This window comes from Cricetulus griseus, chromosome 4 (assembly GCF_003668045.3).
Source record: "Cricetulus griseus strain 17A/GY chromosome 4, alternate assembly CriGri-PICRH-1.0, whole genome shotgun sequence".
Taxonomy (NCBI): Eukaryota; Metazoa; Chordata; class Mammalia; order Rodentia; family Cricetidae; genus Cricetulus; species Cricetulus griseus.
In genome coordinates, this window is record NC_048597.1 from 71,519,950 (window position 1) to 71,540,549 (window position 20,600).

Here is a 20,600-nt window from a genome sequence, read left to right on the forward strand (position 1 = left end):
AGTGAGGACCACATAAAGGAGAGTCATGGTAGACACTGTGGGTGTGAGGAGGCCTTCTGCCTGGGGTGCCTGAGGTGCCCCTTCTCCCAGCAAGGCACTCCCACAGAAGAACACTCACCTGCCAGATGCAGCAAAGACAGCAGAGGGACTGACCCAGAACCACCAAAAGACACGCTTACCACCAGGAGAGCCCAGGCAATCCCCACAGGAGCACAGGCAGCATGTTTGTGTGCAGCCAGTGTGGAAAGGTATATGGGATGTGGGTATTCCTGCAGAGATCGGCCCTGGTGCTGCAGTTGGGATGGCACAGCCGCGAAAAGGCCCTCAAGTGCCAGGAGTGCCATGACAAGGAGCTTCGCCTGGAGTGCTTCACCTGGGGCACTCACCTCCCGAGGGAGCCTCAGCGCAGTCACACCAGCAAGAAGCGCTTTTTCTGTGGTGAGTGTGGCAAGGCCTTCAGCTGCCACTCACCTCTCAGAGTGCCACTCACTCACCACCGCACCGCATCCACAAGTGTGGCACCTTCGAGAAGGCCTTCAGCTGCAGCTCGCTGCTCAGCATGCACCGCAGAGTAGAGTGCACACCAGGGAGAGGCCGTATGCGTGTGTGCTGTATGCATAAGGGCCTTCAACCAGCGCATCCACAAGAGCGGGTGCGGCAAGGCCTTCAGCTGCCAGTCCTCGCTCACCCGCTCACCTCACCAAGCACCAGAAGATTCACAGTGGCGACAAGCCATTCAGGTGCGGTGAGTGCTGCAGGGTGCAGGGCCTTCCACAGCTGCGTGAGCCTCACCCTCCACCAGAGGACGCACACAGGAGAGAAGCCCGTTCAAGTGCTCCCACTGCCACAGGCTTTCACTGGCACTCCTACCTCATAGTGCACCAGGAGCAAGCACAGAGGGGAGGAGCCTTTCTGGTGCAACGAGGCAAGGCCTTCGGCTTGCACTTCTACCTCACAGTGCACCAGCACAGTCTACCAGCGCCTTCAGCCAGAACCACTGTCTTACCAAACACCAGAAGGTTCACTCCGGAGAGAAGGCTTCCAAGAGCAGGGAGGGGTGGGGGTCGGGAGTGGGAGGTATCTCAGCGGGAGCCCACGCTCATAGCACCAGAGGTTGCGCTGCAAGGCACAACTTTTCACTTACTACATGCCTAGGAGCCTTCTAGGTGTAGGGAACAACCAGGCGAGTGAGATGGACTCCATAAACACCTTGGGTGTATAGCCAAGCTCCAAGTCTCCAGCCGTAGAAACCCACCCCTGGAAAACAAACCTGTCAATCGGGGTGACACTAACTGGCTACTAATCGGCTACTCCAGCAATTACCCAAGCAGTATGTCATCAGCTTGCTAGGCTCTCAAACCCAGGTTGCTGTCCCTCCAAGTGACAAGGCCTGGCCTGGCCTTGAAGTTGTTTCACAGCCATTCCCTCCTACTAGATATGAGGGACAAGAGACCGGAGCCATCATCCCACCACCGTGCTTTCTTTTCCTTAATGGGGCCAGAGGTCACTAGTGAGGGGTATCATGAGACAGGGCTCGTAGCCTAGGCTGGTCTGTATAGCCGAGAGTGGCCTTGAAGATCCTATTCAGTCCTCTTGTCTCTACCTCTCATACACTGAGATGACAGGCATGTGTGAGCCACCATGCCTGGTTTATGCTGTGCCGGGTCTGTGAGTACAGGCAGCTGTGGTGGTCATAAGAGGGTGTTGGGTCCCCAGGAACTGGGGCTGTGAACCACCCAGTGTGGATGCTGGGAACTGACCTTGAACCCTTCTGAAGAGCAACAAACATGCTTAACTACCATCTCCCCAGCCTCAGGTTTATTTTTATCATAGTTCTTCTTTGAAATTTGTTGGATATGCCTCTTGTTCTCTTTCCAGGGGAGTCTTCCTGTATTCTTAAATGTGTCACTAACCAGTCTCCTGTCTACATCAAAGAAAAAATATTTGTATACTGAAGAAACTTAAGAAAGACCAAAATCATTAGAACAAAAATAATATTCAGCATCCGTTCCTGGATCACTGCCTGAAGATTTAGAGCCATGAACATCACCATACATTTCCTCTCAGCTTTTTTTTTCCTCTGCAGCTATACCTAGGCATTATCTTCTCAAACAAAACAAGGGCTGTGAAGATGGCCTGAGTTTGCCTTTCCAGAACCTGTGTAAAAGCCAAATGTAGCAAGCACACATAACCTCAGCATAGAGCAGAACAGGGACAGGCAGACCATGAAACTTTCTGGCCATCAGTCTAGCTGAATTGCTAAGGCCCCCACTTTTTTCAATTAATATTTAGTTTTTATTTTATGTGTATGTGTGTTTGACCTGCATGTATGTCAGTGGGCCACCTTCATGCCTGGTATCCATGGAGGCCAGAAGAATACCTTGGATCCCCCTAGAACTGGAGTTACAGCTGGTTGTCAGCTGACATGTGGGTGCTGGGACTCAAACCCAGGGCCTCTGGAAGTACCCTTAAGTGCTGAGCTATCTCTCTAGGCCCAGAGTCCCTGTCTTAAAAAAAAAATAGAGGGGCTGGAAAGATGGCTCAGCAGTTAAGAGCACTGGCTGCTCTTTCAGAGGACCCAGGTTCAATTCCCAGCACATGTATGATGGCTCACAACCATCTGTAATTCTAGTTCCAGGGGATCTGATGACTTCTTCGAGCCTTCTCAAACACCAGGCACATACATGATACACAGACATATATGTAGACAAAACACCCACACCCACAAACTAAATAAGTAAAATTAATTTAAATAAATAAAGTATAGCCAGACATGGTGGCTTATGCCTTTAATTCCAGTACTGGAGAGGCGGAGGTGGGTAGTCTCTGAGTTCGAGACCAGCCTGGTCTACATATGTGCATACACCATAATGCACACACCCCAAACACAGGCACACGGAAAACCAATTAGAAGTTGGAGTTAGAGGCACATACCTCCATTCATATTCCTAGCACCTGTGTAGAAAATTGGGGTTGGCAGCATGCTTGCAATCCCAGGGCTAGGGAAGCAGAGACAAAAGGACCCCTAGGGCTTGTAGGTCTAGCTGAATTGGTAAGCTCTGGTATCTTTTCTCAAGAGCCATTTGCCTTGTTTTTTAAAAGCAGACTCTTTTACCAGGACCTAGGTCTCAATGATGAGGCTACACTGGCTAGTAAATCCCAGGGGTCTGCCTGTCCCCACCTTGTCAGTGCTGAGGTTCAAACATGCCTGTTACAAGCATACCTCTTCTGTGAGCACTGGGCATGAAGCATGGGCCTTCACATTTGTGCAGCAAGTTCAAACACCTGGCCTACTCCCCCAGCCCCCAAAACTGTATCAACAATAGGAGGAACCAAACAGAGGGCTGGAGGCCAACCCACTGCTTGAATTTCCTAATTTTTAACTTCCTGCTTTAATGTGAGCCCTGGTCCCAGTTAACTGGAGTAGGAATTTGGAAATTCATTTGACGAATCCAAGAAACTATCCAAAACCCAGATTTGGGTGCTGGGAAGAGTTCCAGAAAGGTCCTTGGAGGGCCTCTGGTTTCTAGGTCACTGTCAGGAGCCCCAGGTTCTCAATAGAAATTGCTCCCAACTTCCCAGAAGTGAAAACCTTGAAGAGCCAGGAGTAGTGTGCATGCTGGCAGATCTCTGTGAATTTGGGGCCAGCTTGGTCTACATAGTGAGCACCAGGACAGCCAGGGCTAGGAGTGAGACTCTCCCTGTCTCAAAGAATAAGAAAAGAAAACCTCGAGGATGGGGCGGGGGTAGAGCTGGGGGGGGCGGCCTGCGGCTGGGCTCCAGCAGAGACCAGCCCCTTTGACTAAAAGCCCCCACTTCACACCCATGAACAGTGCCGCAACACCAGATTCTCCACAGCTGTTCTCTGACCTCCACAGGCACACTATGGCATCTCCTGCATGCACCAAGATGTGCGCTCACATCACATACACACAATAATTGTTTTTAACTTCAAAAATTATGCCTAGTGGAAGGTCTGGGAGTCTGGGAGGCGCCCTCAAAGGGCAGAGTGAAACCCTCATACTGGCTCACTCCCCCTTGCTCCATTTCCTTGTGCCTTCCCGTCCTTGCTACTGGTATCCCACCAGCCCAGCCGATCCTCATGTTATAGTGTTCTTCAAGCTGATCCTGTAGCTGGATATGCCTGGGCCCCCACCTCAGTGCCGGTCCTAGCAGTACAACAGCAGGGCTATTTTTCCTCTAGGACTATTCTTGTTTTGGCTCCAGATGTTGTAGAAGTTGACCACTAGATGGCACCAGAAGAACACTTCTACTTTACTAACAATGGCCTTCAAAGATTTCTTTGGTCTTAAAACGAGGGTGTCCTGACACACAGGCACAGAGTGTAACTGAAATGCCAGTGTCTTGCCTCTAGAACAAATATCTTCACACTTGCTTCTCAAAGTGTACATAAAATCATTAATGAAAGCCACTGGAAGCTGGATGGGGTGGTGCATCTCTGCAAGTTCAAGGTCAGCCTGGTCTACATAGTGTCTTTAAAACAAAAAAATCCAGAGAAACCCCATCTCAAAAAAAAAAAAAAAAAAAAAAAAAAAAGGTTGGGGGTTGGTCTGGAGAGATGAGTCAGCAGTCAGCAGTCAGCAGTGGAGAGTTCCAGCTGCTCTTGCAAAGGACCCGAGTTTGAGTCCCAGCACCCACATGGTAGCTCATAGCCATCCATAACTTCAGTTCCAAGGGATTCATTGCTCTCTTCTAGCTTCCATGGGCAGCAGGCAAACACTCATACACATAAAATAAAAATTGTAAAGCCACTGGAGATGTTAGGAACATAACTTAGTTGGTAGAGTGTTTGCCTAGCATAAACAAAGCCCTGAATTTGATCCCAGCACTGTGTGAATCAGGCATGGTGCTGTGTGATCATGGTGCTGTGTGACCCCAGCACTGTGTGAATCAGGCATGGAGCTGTGTGACCCCAGCACTGTGTGAATCAGGCATGGTGATTCATACAGAACTTGGCTGATAGGGTATCAGAGGCTCAAATCATCCTCAGCTATGAAGCTAGTTTGAGGCCAGCCTGGGCTACAAGAAACACTATCTGAAAAAGAAAAAAGCAAAACCCTGGAGTATTTCCCATGTTGCCATGTGCAACAAGCACCTTCGGGGGGGGGGTATTCATCGACACTCTGCACCGAGACTCTGCTGCCTAAGAAGGTCCATTATTTAGCATAAGTCTTCTTGAACATAAGGAGGCTGTTTCCTTACCGGGAACAAGTCTTTCTTCTGTCCTCCCCCTTGCTTTTGTGGTTGCTTGTTTGGGGTGATGCTGTGGATTGACTAGGATATTGTGCATGCTACACCTCCTGTTTTTCTGGATCACAGAACTTAGAACTCAAATGACTTCCAGTATTGTCTCGATTCATCTGGGTGTGCTTCATGGGGGTGAACTCCACCAGGCTTTGTTGGGAACTGTGTAATCATGCTGTAGATGGTCTTAGTGTCTATCTACCTATGGACTGACTGTGCTTTTCCATGTCTTTTCTGTATGTCTGCATATCGGGCAATGGTGTGTGTGTGTGTGTGTGTGTGTGTGTGTGTGTGTGTGTCTGTGTGTGTCTGTGTGTGTCTGTGTCTGTGTGGTGTGTGTGTGTGTGTCTGTGTGTCTGTGTGTGGTGTGTGTGTGTGTGTGTGTGTGTGTGTGTCTGTGTGTGTGTGTGTCTGTGTGTGTGTGTATGTGTGTGTGTCTATGTGTGTGTGTGTGTGTGTCTCTCTCTCTTTGTAGGGTCTCTCTCTCTCTCCCTCTCTCTCTCTCCCCCCTCTCTCTCTCTCTCTCTCTCTCTCTCTCTCTCTGTGTGTGTGTGTGTGTGTGTGTGTGTGTGTGTGTGTGTGTGTGTTAGTCAATGTCTTAGTATCCAGCAGCTTTGGTAGAGCATATACATGTTACAGGTTGTGTCACTGTGTCTCTGTGTGTCTGGTGTGTGTGCACTAATGGAGGCTATAGATGGTGGTAGAGGAGTGTCCCTCAATGTTTTTGTCAGATGACAGTAGTATATATGTTGCAAGTTCAGATGAGCTCTCCTGAGTATGTGTTAACACTTTGTCTAGTACCATGGTATGTGTTACAGAGGACATGTTTAATGGGTGTGTTGAGAGTTTGCCTCATGTTTCTGTGTGTGGTGGTTATGTGTGTGAGGTCACTACTTGCCTCTTTTTCATGCATTATGAGTTGTGTGTATGTGTGCTGCGAGGAATTCAGTCTCTGTGTGGCAGGCAGCCCACGTGGTTCATATGATATGTTCCAATTCTTTCACCATGCCTGAAATGCGTATGTTGCAGGGTGTCTTGCATTCCTTGCTCTGCTGGATTTTCTGCGTCCCCTGCCATTTGTTTGTGTGTTTTGAGGGCCGATAGTCCTCTGCATTACTGTGGGCTGGCTGGACATGTGTGTGGCAGAGTATGTGTGCCTTGGTATGTCTGTGCAGTGATGCAGTGTGTGTTGGACATGGAGGTTTGTTTCTGTCTAGTTGCCTCCGTGTGTCTCAGGGAGTTCTGGAGCCTTGATGAGTATGTTTCTGCTTCTTTGGATACAGTTATATGTGGGGTGCATGCTGCTGTGTGTTTGTTCTGTGCTTTGGAGCTGCACTGTTTTGTCACACATGTGTGTGTTTTGCATTGAGTGTGTTGGTATTTCTGTGCATCTAGTGGCAAATGTATGTGTGCCATGAGACAAACAACTGCTGGTGTGTGTGTGGTGTCCGGCACAGCCTGGCCTATCTAAGTGATGTGTGCTACATCCTGCTGGAAACCAGACGGAGCCCAGGCCCCTCGCAGTCCCCACATTCCTTTGTGCTCTGTGCTACAAAAAAATATTTGCGTTTTCCACGACTCATAATTTTTCCTCCTCAATCACTACCAGATGTGAGCTCTGTGGTCCCCATCCCCATGGCAACAGAGGTTCCAGCAGTTGTGGTTCCCTTTTGTGGCGCCTGCCCTGGGAGCTGGCACTACTGCAAGCCCAGAGGGGCTGGTGAAAGACATTTAAGGGGAGCTCTTGTGGGGGTGCGGGGGGTGCAGGCAGCAGGACTGGCTGAAGAAAAAAAGGGCTCTCTGCTCTGGATATGTTCACAGAGAGGCTCCTGAAGGTCAGGCTTCCTGGACAGTGAGAAAGGCGCCGGCCAGTACTGAGACATTCTTGCACTGTCCAGATCATAAGAGTCCAGACTAGGGAAATGGAAGGCTAGAATAAGGAATTGAGGAGTAAGGGAAAGGCCATTGTGGCAGGTTGCCTTGGTAGGGGCACAAACTGGACAAGAGCAGGGCCTACCAAGTGCCCCACACTACACTAACTTGGCCTCTGCCGCTTGCTGGCTGATGCTGAGGCTAACTGAAGCCCCAGCAGCTAGTATGGCTTAGTGACATTCAAGCCACAAGACCACAGCAGGAAGGGTGCCTTGCTGGCCAAAACAAGACATCTGGCAGAGACAGCAGGACTGCCACCACGAGTTACCCAACCAGGCCAGCCTGAGGCACTGTGTACATCAGATGCTCTGAGCGCCATTTCCATTCAGGTGTGGAACCAAAACTGACTTCAAAGTGGTAGTCAGATGGCCAGAGAACAAGGGCCCTGGCAAGGAGAGTCCCCTGAGCTGCCAACATTGGAGGTTCACAAAGCAGGAAGATGTTGGCAGGTTTTGAGCAGGGCATCAAGAGATGGGAGAAAGTTCTGGAGAGCTGGCTCTGCAGTCAAGAACGTAGTTTGTTCTTACAGAGGAGCCATATTTGATTCCCAACACCCACATTGTGGTTCACAACTGCCTATCACTCCAGTCCCATGAGATCTTAATCCTCTTCTGACTTCTGTGGCATCAGGCATATACATGGTACACATACGTACATACATGCAGGCAAAACACTCACACACCTAAATGAATAGAACTTTTAAAATTAAAAAAACACAGACATGGAGAAGCCACACCTATAATCTTGGCACTTAGGAAGCTGAGGCAGAAGTTCAAGGTCATACTGAGTTACAATCTGTGACTCTGTCCCAACAACAAAAAAAGATGGGAGATGGAAGAGTCTGCTAGAGGCAGGGCCATGGGAGGAACCCAAAAATAGCTTTTCTGAACTAAGGGTCAGTAGGAACCCTGGAGGAGCACAGGTCTGAGGCTCAGAAAGTCCAGTTAGGAGCCTGCTAGGGGAGGTGAAGGTGCTAGGCAGGGGTGGGGACAGACAATGGCTCAAGAGAAGGCCCAGCCAGCTGTCCTTCTGCTCTGTACCCTCTTGGAGCATGTGGAAACAGGGCAGAAAGGTTCCCATTGGGGACAAGGCACCTATTGAGGCAGACCACAGACTCTGTGCAATGACAGACTGTTTGTGAGGCCTGGCTGGACCCACTGCCTGTTGTCCCTTGCCCCCACCTCTGTCTCACCAGAAACAGTCCTGTCCTCTGGATGTCCCCTAGCTCAGATTCACCCTTCTTCCCAAGTGACAGCTCAGGACTTCTGGATTTGGCACAGTTTTCAGTTTGAGGACACCCACACTGGGGACTCCAAGGTTCCATGTAGCTGGAAGAGTCCAGAAGATGTCACATACAGGTTCCATAAGAGTGGCATCTTTGCCCACCACCTCAGGCAGGAAGTAATCAGAGCACAGGAAGTGGAGAGAAGCATTTTATTAAGAAAGCTTTGGCTTGGCCCTGCTAGGAGGAACCCATCATGGAGCCCCAGATGGGATGGGAGCAGCCCTGCCCGGGGCCTATAAATACGTTTAAGGCCACCAGAGTCGACCCTGGGGTTCCCACAATTGTAGGATGGTGGGAGGCCATCAAAACCAGCTTGACAGCTGAGGGACCAGGGCTGATGTCGGTGGGGGTGGGGAAGGGGACAGGCCAAGATGTGCTGAGCCCCCTGAGGGGCAGAGACCAGCTCTCCTCCCCAGGTTCGGGTCAACCAGATACTCAGGAGCCCAGTCAATGGAAGCAGCCTCTGGCTATCTTTAAGAAAAAGACCCTACAGCCATAGGCACCAGGCCCTGGCAAGAGAGGCAGCCGCGCTCCTGGCGTCAGCCAATGACAGGATAGCCCAGCCAAGCACACTCTTGGCCAGTAAGAGGTCTGTAGGCTCTCCCAGCCATGGCCAGTGAGACGCAGATTGCTAGAAAAGCTCCACAACACTGCTAGGGGGAGCGTGTAGCCAGCTAAAAGTCGGCCAGGCCTGAGAGCAGATCCAACCAAGCTGCGGCTGCTGGAGCCTGGGCCAATCAGACACAGCCTCGTGCCGGGAGCTATGTGCTTGGGCCAATGAAATGCTTCGCTGCGGCCGCGCGGGAAACGACGCCGAGAAACGCGGTGGCTCCGCGGGGCTGCGAGCCTAGGAAGCTGCGGGTGGCGCGCCCGCCCTGCTCAGCTCCCCCGCCGCCTCTCTGCTCTTCTTCCGCGGCGGCTTCTGGATGGGAGTCTTCTTCCGAGGGGTCTCGGGCGCGGGTGTACCGGCCGCTGCCTTCTCGGGTGCCGTGGCCTCCGACGCCGCGGAAGCGCGGGCCGTCGAGGTGGGGAGCACGGAGCGCTTGGCCTTCTGCGGCGGGGGCGGCTTCTCCGCGGCCCCGGCGGCCCCTCGGCGCGGCCCAGGCTGCGAGTCTTGTCCCGCAGCTCGGCTGCCAGCATAGAGGCGGCCTCGGGCGCGCTGCGCGGGACCACCCGCGTCCGTGGGCTCCGAGAGACCCGGGCCGCGGCCGCGCGCTCGGGCCCGGGGCGGCGAGGGTGCGGCCGGGGCCGGGACCTCCTCGGTCAGGCCCGGGGGCTGCACCGACGTGTTGCTGGGGGTCCGTTTCCTCCCGCTAGGGCTCGGCGCAGCCATGCGGCCTGCGGGCGGCGGTGACGGGGCAGCAGTCGCGGCGCCCTGCTTGCCGTGGATCCAGGACACTTTAGGCTTGGTGGCAGGGTCGGGTGGCGGCGGTTTCCTGCGTTCGGGCGACGGAGACAGTGTCAAGCCCCCAGCCTCACCTCGGGCCCGGGCCGGCCGGGCCTGGCGCCTGGCCACACGCGCGTACAGCGCTCCCCCGGGCCCCTCCACGCTCGACGCCGAGCGCTCGCTGTCTGAGGATGCAGGGAGGGCCGCTGCCTCCTCCACGGGCGCCGGGGTGCTCATGGGCGCTGGGGACGCAGCGGGCACCTCAGCCAGAGCGGCAGGAGTTTCTGGGTCTCGGCTCTCAGTAGTCGCCTCTAACAAGGGAAGGACAAGCGAGTCACAACATCCAAGAATAGCCGGTGGATCCCTCCCTCCTCCTCCGAGATCCAGCTGTCTATGTATGGTCCCAACATTCAGGCATGCCTGGTGCTTCCATTGCGTTACCACAAACTTAGTGGGAATCCCCAGGGTGTGGGCTGACTGCTGGGGAATGAGGAATACTTTTTCAGGATTCAGACTTCGTGCCCCTCCCCCACCACACCCCCAGTCTCAGAGGCCACAGTCATCAACTTTAAAAAGTAAGATTTCTGATGCTGAAGGGATAGGCACTTGACAGTTCTTCCCCACTACCTACGTTGTCTCCTGCCACTCCACATCCAGGTCCAGCCCCAGAAGTTAAAATGACTAGCTAGGATTCCACCTATCCCTCGAGACTCACCCAGGCAGGACAGAAGCGGTCAGCTCTGTAGCTGCAGGCCTGTGGCCAACAACTCCTAGTTCTTGGCCCCTGGGTGCCCTGATGCTCATTCCTCCACCTCCAGCACAGATAGCAAGGCCTTCCACTGTGCCAGAGGAATAGCCATGCAAGGCCACACTCACCCTCGTGGGGCACGCAGTACACAGGGCCTTCATCTGTGGTGTCAAAGGATGAGAAGGAAGCCCTGGAGGACCATGATGGAGAGGGCTGCTCCAGCCCTGAAGGCGGTTCCAGGAAACTGCAGTTGAGTGTGTTCTCTAGGTCATGATGGGCCACTGAAAAAAGTGAGTGAGGCAGAGTTGCCAAGGGTCCTCCTGCCTTTTCCCCATCTGTATCTTTAATTAGCCAAATGTGAACGGAGTGGTCATGATCAGCCCTTACAGAAAGCTGCAGGTGGGACAGGAAGTTCAACTGAGTCATATTAGGTCTGGGCTGAAGAATGGGTAGCAAGCAAACCCAGTAAAGAGAAACATGAAGGAAACCGGGTATGGTAGTGCATGCTGTAACCCCAGCACCTGAAAATCTGAGGAAGGATGGCCACTGTGAGCCTGATGCCTGACTCAAAAACAAAGGAAAAGAAACAGAGAAATGGCTAAGAGCACTGGCTGCTCTTCCAAAGGATCGGGATTCCATTCCCAGGACCCTCGTGGGTTACCATCTGTAACTCCAGTTCCAAAGAATATGATGCCCCCTTCTGGCCTCCACAGGCACCAGGTACACAAGTGGTGCACACCCACATGAAGGCAAAACACCTTACACATAAAAAGTAAAAGAATTTTAAAAGATAGTTAAAAAATAAAGAATTAGGGAAAGATGCCAGCCAAGTGCAGCCAACTGGAAGAGTAGACGAGTGTAAGGAATGCACAGAGACTCTAGCACATGTGGCCACCAGGCTCTCCCACCAACTCCAGACTCTGCCTGGTGGGACTTGGGGAACCCTGGAGCACTTCAGAGTCCAAATGTGCCGGGGCGAGACAACTGCTGGGCTCAGACTTCCCATCAGCCTTGTGTGATACCCAGGCTCTGTCTGCCCTGATACCTTGCTAGGTCGAACCAAAGCACTGTCCAGCTGTTCCCTTTACCTCCTAAGAGACTGAAAGGTTCCAGTCTTCAGACAGAAGGAAGGGGCCACCGAATTGCCTGCCATCACACTGAACATCTACTAGAGACTCTGTAGGGGACCAGCCTGCCTTTTCCCAGAAAGGACTCCAGGAACTGCTGGAAACCAAACTGTTGGGTGTGCTTTATCATGGGGTTCACCACACAAATACACGCACCCCACATACGTGTGTGTGTGTGTGTGTGTGTGTGTGTGTGTGTGTGTGTATGTATACAAGTTCTCCTGCAGCTCTGCATATCAATGTAGGGTAGAGACCTATAGGTCAGGTGACCTGCCACACAATCCCTCATGGATTTCCATGTCTCCTGCATACCCCCCCAATATCTGCCCACACATCATGCACTCCTTCCTTCCCCCTGCAGCCTCGCTCACAGCAACATCCTCCCCTCCTTTCCCCCAGTCGCACCTCTCCACTCCCACACATCGCAACTCCAGGCGCCCCATTCTCTATTGGGTCGTAACCCTTTACATCACTTTCTAGAAACCTCCTGTAGTGGGTTACCCCTGAGTCCCAGAGCCCACATTCTCACCTACGACTTTGGGTAGCTTCTGTCTGCGAAGCGGGATTCGGGGCAACTTCATGCTGATGCGGCTGAAGCTCCCGCAAAGGCGCTGAGGTGCCTTCTTCCTTCCAAGCGTGAGTTCCCTGCGGGGGCGGGGCCTGAGCGAAGGGGCAGGGCGGGACTGGGAGGGGCGGTTCAATCTCCTCGGGCTCAGAAAGGGGGAGGGCCAGAAGAAAAAGAGGGCTGGGCCCTGCCTCAGGGGTGGGGTCTGGATTCAAGAAGCACACCCAGACCTTGAGAGCGTGCGACCTAAACCAAGCGGTGGGGGGGGGGGGGGGCGGGCTTGGGGCCTCACCGGCGCGCCGGGTCCTTGCCCCGGCAGGCGCAGCAGCAGCCGAGCAGCGATAGCAGCAGGCCGAGGAGCAGCGTGAGCAGCGCGCCCGCGCCCATCACACCTTTGCGCTGATTGGTCTCTGTGGGGGAGCAGCGGCTCAGCGCAGGATCACGCACCCCACTTCATTCCCTGGCCCGGCGTTCTTCACCCACTCACCCAGGTGGCAGGCACCGGTGACCGGGTCGCATGATTCCTCGTGACAGCTGCAGGCCTGGGCGCAGTCCACACCGTGGAGCCCGGCAGGGCATGTTACATTACAGCTGCAAAGTTTTGGGGTCAAGTAGGGCTCCCCAGAATGCCTCCTTCCCCTGCACCGGCCGTCATTGCTGGCTGGTCCCGGGTGCCCTGTCCAAGCCCCTGACTCCATTCTCTAGAGACTGAAGCATCCCCATCTGAGGGCGGGCACTCACTTGATAACCACAGTTTGGAAATGTGTGTGCTATCTGCAGGAGGGAGTCTTGAAGGGACGGACTGACTACTGTGCGAGTGGAAAATGGAGACCCCAGTCCAGACCACCGACTCGCTCTACACCATATCTGTGTCACATCAGGATGCCACTTTGCCAGATTTCAGTCTGAGGGCAAGCTTCAAATCAGATACTGCCCCAAAGTGCTTGCGGACACTCCCCGGAGTACCCGTCCCTGAGGTCTGGCTGGAGGCCCTAGTGTCGGGTACATATTCCCTATCCCTCTCCACGTCCCCACTCACTGAGGTCCGTGAACACCAGGGCTGCAAAGGCAGCGCCCAGACTGGAAGTCACAGTGGCCGCTGCCGCAGTCAGAGCACACGAAGGCACAGTCCTCACCGTAAGTGCCATTACTGCACTTGGTCTCGCACCTTGGTATCAAGAGAGGAGGCGTGAGCTGAAATGTTAAGCCAGAGGCCACAAGGCCTACAGAGCCCACCGTGCAGGGACTACGTGGGAGACAGGACTGGGGAGCTGCGTGTCTGGGCCGAAGCAGGCACGGGCTGCTCACCGGTCGCCGATCCAGCCCGCATTGCAGCGCGTACATTTGCCAGTGACATGGTTGCAGGCATGCCCATCGCGGCAGGGCGGGCAGCGGTGACCACAACCCTCGCCATAGAAACCGGTGGCGCAAGGTTGGTCACATTTGGTTCCGTTCCAGCCGGGTTCGCAGGTCACACAACGGCCGTCAGCTACAGTGCACGGCTGCTGGCCCTTGCACTGGCCACACCTAGGAAAGGGCCAGGAAGCTGGGCTGGATGGAGTTCCGCTTCACCCCTCCGCCTTCCCGCCACCGGGTGCCCATGCTTACCGACGGCGACAGCCCAGGCCATAGAAGCCAGCGGGGCATGGCTCGCGACAATACTTGCCCCGGTAGCCGGGATCGCAGGCGCACGTGCCGTCCACGGGGTGGCACCGACCGTGGAAGCACTGGCAATAGCGATCGCACCGTGCGCCGAATGTGTGCTCACGACACTGGCAGCGGCCGCTCTGCTGCTCGCAGGGCGACGAGTTGCAGGCACACTGGTTGTTGCAGCTGCGGCCCCACCAGCCTGCGTGGCACAGGCAGGCTCCGGTCTGTGGATCGCACCGTGATGTGGTGCTGCAGTAGCAGGCGCTCGCGCACTGCGCACCCCACCAGCCCGGTTCGCAGCGGCACGCGCCGCTTCGCGGGTGGCACGTGCCATGCTGGCACTGACACGCATGCTCGCAGCGCGCACCCCAGCGGCGCGCGTGGCACGTACACTGTCCAGTCACGTCCTCGCACTGTCCGTGCGGGTGGCAACTGCACCTCTCCTTGCAGTCAGGCCCCCAGAACTGGCGCGGGCACTCTGCAAGAACCAGGGGGAAGGTTGAGCTGTTAGCCTGCATACACCCCACCGTCAGCTCCGCCATAGCCAGCCCCCAAAGCCAACCTACCCCAATCTGCCTCCCTACCTAATTTCTCTAGTTTCTCTCCAAGCTGACCAATTCCCACCCCCACCTCGTCCCGTGCTCACTAGTGTCGCAGTTGGCACCAAAGTAGCCATGTCGGCAGCGGCACTCGCCTGGCCGCACGCACACCTCGTTTTCTGAACACGTGGAATTGCCTTCACACACCGCTGCAAACAAGAAGGGCTGAGCTGCAGTACGTGCTCTTTCCACCTCCGCTCTGTACCCGCCTGCCCAGGACCCCAGAAAGCCCCACTCACCAATCCCACACTCATCCCCCAACTGCTTCCAGCCAGCGCAGCACGTGAGCACCTGGGAACTTCAAGCAGAGAAGCGACATCTGAGCCTGACGCCCTTCCCCCCACACTCCCTCCCCAGCTTTCATGGTGTCCTGCCTGGGCGAGGTGGTTGGATACCTAAGCCTGATGCTTGCCAGACAGTAGCAGGCAGGGGACTAACACATCTCCACCACCACAAGTGCATACGAAAGGAGCAAAGAGCAAGCCCCAAAAGCTCACCTTCAAGAACTGTCATCTACAGGGGGGCTCCGCCATCCCATCAGCCTCAAGGGTAAGAAATTGGAAGCAGCAAGGCCAAGAAGGGGCTGCAGTGAATACGGAGGAGTAGGGAGCTGCCTGCCTCTCACTACCTTTTGAAGAACTAGCAAGTTCCTGCGGGCTAGGGGCCTAGCCAGATGGATGTTACGGATCCAAATGACTGTGATGGCACCACTGCCAGATGGGTCTGAGGGCACCAAGATACCCACATGAAGCTAAAACCCTGAGTGGACAAGCATCTGTGGTGGGGGTGGAGCCCCCACAGTGTAGACCCCTGCAGAGTTCCTCCAGAAGGGTCTCCGGGAGGCAGGCACCTTATTGTAGGCCAGGGGAACCACACAAGGAAGTGAACTGAGACCCAGTGCTCTCCAGAGGCAGGGAGGCTGGAGTATCTACTTGTATTTAATGTCTTACTCGTGTTATTTGGCCTTAAAAAGTACATGCTATGTCAGTTTTTCAGGGGACTCTACTGAGATGAAACCTTGATCTACATACACCTCAGAGTCAAATGTCTGAGTGCAGCATTTCAGGGTGGTACAGCCTGGAGCGGCCTCAGGTGTGAAGGCCTCCTCAGGGAACCAGGGAGGATTCCTCAAAGATGACCTTAGGTAGAAGGGGCAGTCACTGGAACCACAGTTTCCCAGAACTTCACAAGTTCAGAATTTTGTCCCAGTCCTACAGAAATGTAGCATTCATTTACATTTTAGAGAAAATGAATGTGCTTCCTCTGGGGCTTGTGAATTCTGAACCCAGCAGGGGGGGTGGGAGAAGGTTGGAAGGAAAGCTCCAGGCTACCTGCTGCCCGGACCAGTTTGGGGTAATAGTCATATTGTAGATAGGATCCAGCTGCCTCAAAAAGCCCCCTGCCCAGCCAAAGAGTTCTGTTCTCCCTCAGATCAATGTTGGGACTTGAGGGACGGAGCCCATAAAACCTTAAACTAAGAGAACAGGCTTTGCATATTTTCCACAGATAAATTGGAAACCACAGAAAAACGAAACAGGCCTGTTTTTGCCATCCCCATTGGCTTGCCCCAAGGATGCCAAGGACCCGTTCTCAGAGAGACCCACTTCTGTCTGGTTCTAGACCAGACTGTCCAGACAGTGCCCCTTCACAGTTGCCAAGTGGCCTGCTGGAAGCCCCAGATACACTGATTCCTGTCTTCCCTGGCTGGCCTAGTACACGGTTCTGTGGTTGGGAGTCTGGGTCTAGGACACTCAATGGTGTTTATAATTATGTCAGCCTAAGTTGGAGAGCAGACTGCAGTAACCAGCAAACTGTGCACATCTTAGCTCTTTCCTCCTGCCAGACCTATGGGTCCTGTCCTTTAAAACAAACAAACAAATAAACATTTTATCTCCCCCTCCCTCTCTGTGTGTGTGTGGGGGGGGAATAAACCACTTTGTGCACGTGGAGGTTGAGGGCAACTTGTGGAAGTCAGTTTTCTTCCACCATGAGGGTTCTAGCAATTGAGCTTGGATCATCAGGCTCATCAGGCTCGGTGGCACATTGCCCCTTTACCCACAGCTCAGCAGCCTCAGGACCTACTCTTTTTTTTTTTTTTTTTTTTTTTTTTTTTTTCGAGACAGGGTTTCTCTGTGGCTTTGGAGGCTGTCCTGGCACTAGCTCTTGTAGACCAGGCTGGTCTCGAACTCACAGAGATCCACCTGCCTCTGCCTCCTGAGTGCTGGAATTAAGGCCCAGCTCAGGACCCACTCTTTAACTAAAGAACCTGCAGCTCCAAGAAGTGCCTTGCCTGCACAGGACAATTCACAGTAATGGGAGCAGGCCACAAGAGGCCTTGAGCACAGCTGGCAACGCTCAGCAGAGCCAAGCCCATCTGGGTTCACCAAGAGCAAGTCTTGCCTTCTCACTAGGATCACCACTGCAGACAAGGATGGCCTGGCGAACTCATCCAATAGCTTACAAAGCTAAGTACTTGCTCCTGGAGCCAGTGTGTGGTGCTACAGGTTGATGCTCTGGGAGCCACTATCACTGCTGTGTAGCAACCAGCTCACTTCCCCATTCTTAGAGTCTACTCATTAGATCTGTGTCTGTCCCTGGTCACTCACAGATCCAACCAAGAATGCTTCTGTGCCTATCCCCTTTTCTGGGTTCTCACATGTCTGGCTCTCCTCTTGCCCACAGACATGGCTCTTCTCTGTCCTATCCATGCCAGCTTCTCCAGGGAGCTCTACAGGCCCCACCAGTAAGGGGTCATACCATGGGATCTGCTCCAGTGTGGCCTGCCCCCTCAACACTAGCCTTGCTAATGCAACTGCCTACTGGATGGCATGACAACCTAGAGAGCTAAGCAGTGTCAAAAACCAGCATCCTCTGTCCTCTGTCTCTTCCTTCTCAGGTTGCCCCTTCCATGCTGGGAAGTTGAGACCATGCCCACACCAGATCTCCTGAGAAATAAGCCTGCTTTCTCTTCCAGATTCTACCGAAGTTGGGCTCCAGCCTCCAGCTAGCCCATCTGCCCTGGTGCCTCACAGCTCATCCTTATCTGGCTGGGTGTCCCCTCTATAAAAAGCAGTCTCATTCTCAAATCACTAGACACACCTCATGTGGGCTTGGCTCCCATACCCCCTTTCCCCCAGCATGTGCAGGGCTTCCAAGGAACCTTCTAGAAGGGGGAGGGGTGTTGGGTGAGCTGTGCCCCAAATGCCCTCAGAGCTGCCCCCCTTCTCTCCTGTAGGCCTGTGCTCATCATGGCAGGTCTCCCCTGATCATGCTAACAGAAACAGCACCCACCCCCCAACTCGATAACCACTTGCTGGCCAGGGCAGGGGTCTCTGCAGCGGAGTCCTTGCACTAAAAGGCCCAGCACGAAGCACAGCGTGATGTACTGGTTGAGCTCACACCTCTCCCCTCCTGGGCTTCATTCATTGTAATCACAATGATGGCCCAGACCTCGGGTGGGCACAGTCCAGAGACCATTCTTCCCACAAACGCTCCACACACTGTCACGGCAACCTACTCCCACCTCCAGCACCCAGGAACTGAGGCCCATCTAACCCCATTTTACAGAGATGGAGACAGACGCAGAAAATACAAGTATTTGTTCAGATCCAGACAGCCTGGCAGTCTGCTGCCAGGGCATGAAGGCAAATGGATCGCGGCTGTGGGTTAAGAAGACAGCCCACCTCCTGCCGATGTCGGCCGGCGGGAATATTGGAGGCCAAGGGTTCCCCCACTCCAGCTTGACCCACCACCCCAGCCCCATCCCTCGGCCAGCCTGTCAGAGGAGGAGAAGGCCTGGTGCGGGCTGATCGCCCTCCCCAGGCACCGCCCCGCCTGCCTTGCCGCTGCATTCCTGGGGCCGGGGAGGCCCGGGACGAGGCGGCGGCGGCTGCGATGCGAAGCAGATGGCTAGCCAGGCGGGCCCCCGCCTCCGAGGCGGGGCTCACCGCCGGGAGTGGTCTGCGGCGGCGTCTCGACCCGATTTCGGAAACCGCGCGGTCAGCTAGCAGTCCCTTGTCTACTTTGGACCTCCGAAACCCTGGCTGACGTTTCGCACCTCGGGCGGGGGTGGGGGGTGTCTTAGACCCAGGGCGGCCCCCGGGGCCCCAGCCTGGAGTGCCAAAACAGTCTCCCCAGCGCCCGCAGAGGCGCCCCACCGCGGGTTCCTCGCCTCTGTGCAAAGATGACTTGAGTGCGTCGTGGATCGGGCCGGCGGACAGGTCCCCCGGCTTCTGCGCCTACTCCGCGTCGCTCTTCACCCTCCGCGTTGGCTCCGGGCTCCATTGCCTTCTGCCTGGGCCTGTCCCACACCGGCTTCCCCAGCAAGATCCGCTCAGACACCCACCTCCGCGCACCCAGTGTCTCTCCCCCCACCCCAGGAGCCGACAGGGGTTCCCACGTCCTCCCATCGCGTCCATCATTGTCCTCACCACTCCTGTTTCTGATCCAACGTGAGCGCTGGCTTTTCCGTGCTCACTTCTACCACCATCCTCCTCCCACCCCGTCCTTCCAAGTCTCAAGACTTCCCCAGTGCCCAGCTCGCCCCCGAGGGTTGCCCCTTCGCAATTCTCACCCCCACTCCAGGCTCAAGTCACTGACTCCTGGAGCCTGTGCATATTCTCTTCCCTCCCTCGGAATGCCCTTCCTTGGCTTTGAGAGTAACTCTTTCCTGGTCTTTCCTGACAGTTCTGGGCAGCACACAGTACAACGTCTGGGGGCCCATAGCACTCCGTTATCCCCTCAGGTGATTTCTGGTTCGGTGGGCTCTGCGATGCACCCCGGGGGCCCAGGCTCGGCCTGGAACCGAGCCCAGGTCGCGAGGGAGGCCCGAAGAGACCCCTCTTACATCAGGACAAGTTTAGCGAGGTTCTGGATACCCCGGACCGAAACGGGGCGCCGCTACCCCCAGCCCTCTTCGCGCCCCACGCCTCGGACAGGCCCAGCTCCTACCCGGGCGCGCGGCACACGTTGCGGCCTCGAGGGTTCAACTCCTGGGGCGCCGCGAGAGCGGGCAGCAGCCAGAGCAGCAACAGCGGCGGCGGCGGCCCTCGGGCTCCCTGGCACCCGCGCCGGCCCGGCCCCCCGGGACCCTGCGCCCTCCATGAGGCGCGGGGCAGGCGCGGGTGCGGGCGCGCGGCCGCAGCAAGGGCGGCCGGAAGCGGAGTGCGAGGCCGGGCGGGGGGCGGCAGGAGGGGCGCCGGGCCGGGCAGGAAATTCCACATCGGCTCCCTGATCCTGGGCCAGCGCGGCCGGCCAGGCGGCAGCGCCCGCCCCACGCACCAGACCCCACCCTCCGGCCGCGCCTCCGCCCCTTTGCTCGGCCCCCGCCCCCACCTGGCCACGCACGAACTCCGGGACGAACTTGGTGAGGGCCCGCGCAGCGCTGCGGGAGGAAGGAGCTGCGGGAACCCGCGAAGGAGTCTTGGTCTGCGCCTTTCCTCCCCCCTCGTTAGACAGCCCTGAAGCCGCCAAGCCCAGGAGTGAGGGGGCCCAGCAAAGGCCCTGGGACACACACTGGCCTCGGGTTCTGGCCAAGAAACCCCAGTTGTCCTGTGTTGTGTGAGCAACATCTCCTGCAGCATGCAACAGACGACTTAGCACGATGTAGGCAAAGATCCGTGGAAATGCACTGGAGACCTAGGGAAATACCAGAGAGGTGGGAGCAAAAGGAACCAGCCTAGGTCTCTGATACGATGTGGAGGCAAAGACAGGGAAGAAGACATTGGAGGTGGAAACTGAAACCCGGAAGCCCAGTTAAGGGGTAAAGAGGAACTGGGGTGCCCAGGACATGGATTCAACTCAAGAAGGCTACTAGCTCCCAAGAGGGAAAACTCCAGAAAGTGGAGTCAGGACTGACGAATGGAAGACACTGTAGGGTAAAGGGGCCAGCCAAAGAAACATCCTGGCCCTGAACCCAAGGCCTATGAAAGAAACACACTGCCCCCGACCTACTCAATACAAAACCCAACCAATCCCTGAGCACGAAATCTAGCCAATCTCTGAGCTCGTCCAAGCTTAGGCATCGGAATCTGACCAATTCTC

The 20,600-nt window shown here is 55.3% G+C and overlaps 1 protein-coding gene across 1 annotated transcript; it reads right to left on the minus strand.

The window, feature by feature from the left end:
• Positions 1–8,617: 8,617 nt before the first annotated feature.
• Positions 8,618–19,661, minus strand: Scarf2 (scavenger receptor class F member 2). Its single transcript, XM_035444739.1, is given in 14 exon segments — positions 8,618–9,557; positions 9,560–9,650; positions 9,652–10,180; positions 10,746–10,898; positions 12,274–12,389; positions 12,602–12,719; positions 12,797–12,900; positions 13,349–13,477; positions 13,618–13,836; positions 13,918–14,437; positions 14,606–14,707; positions 14,798–14,856; positions 19,509–19,621; positions 19,623–19,661. Coding segments are annotated over 14 exon segments (2,520 nt in total). The 3' UTR covers positions 8,618–9,329.
• Between the last annotated feature and the right edge of the window lie 939 nt (positions 19,662–20,600).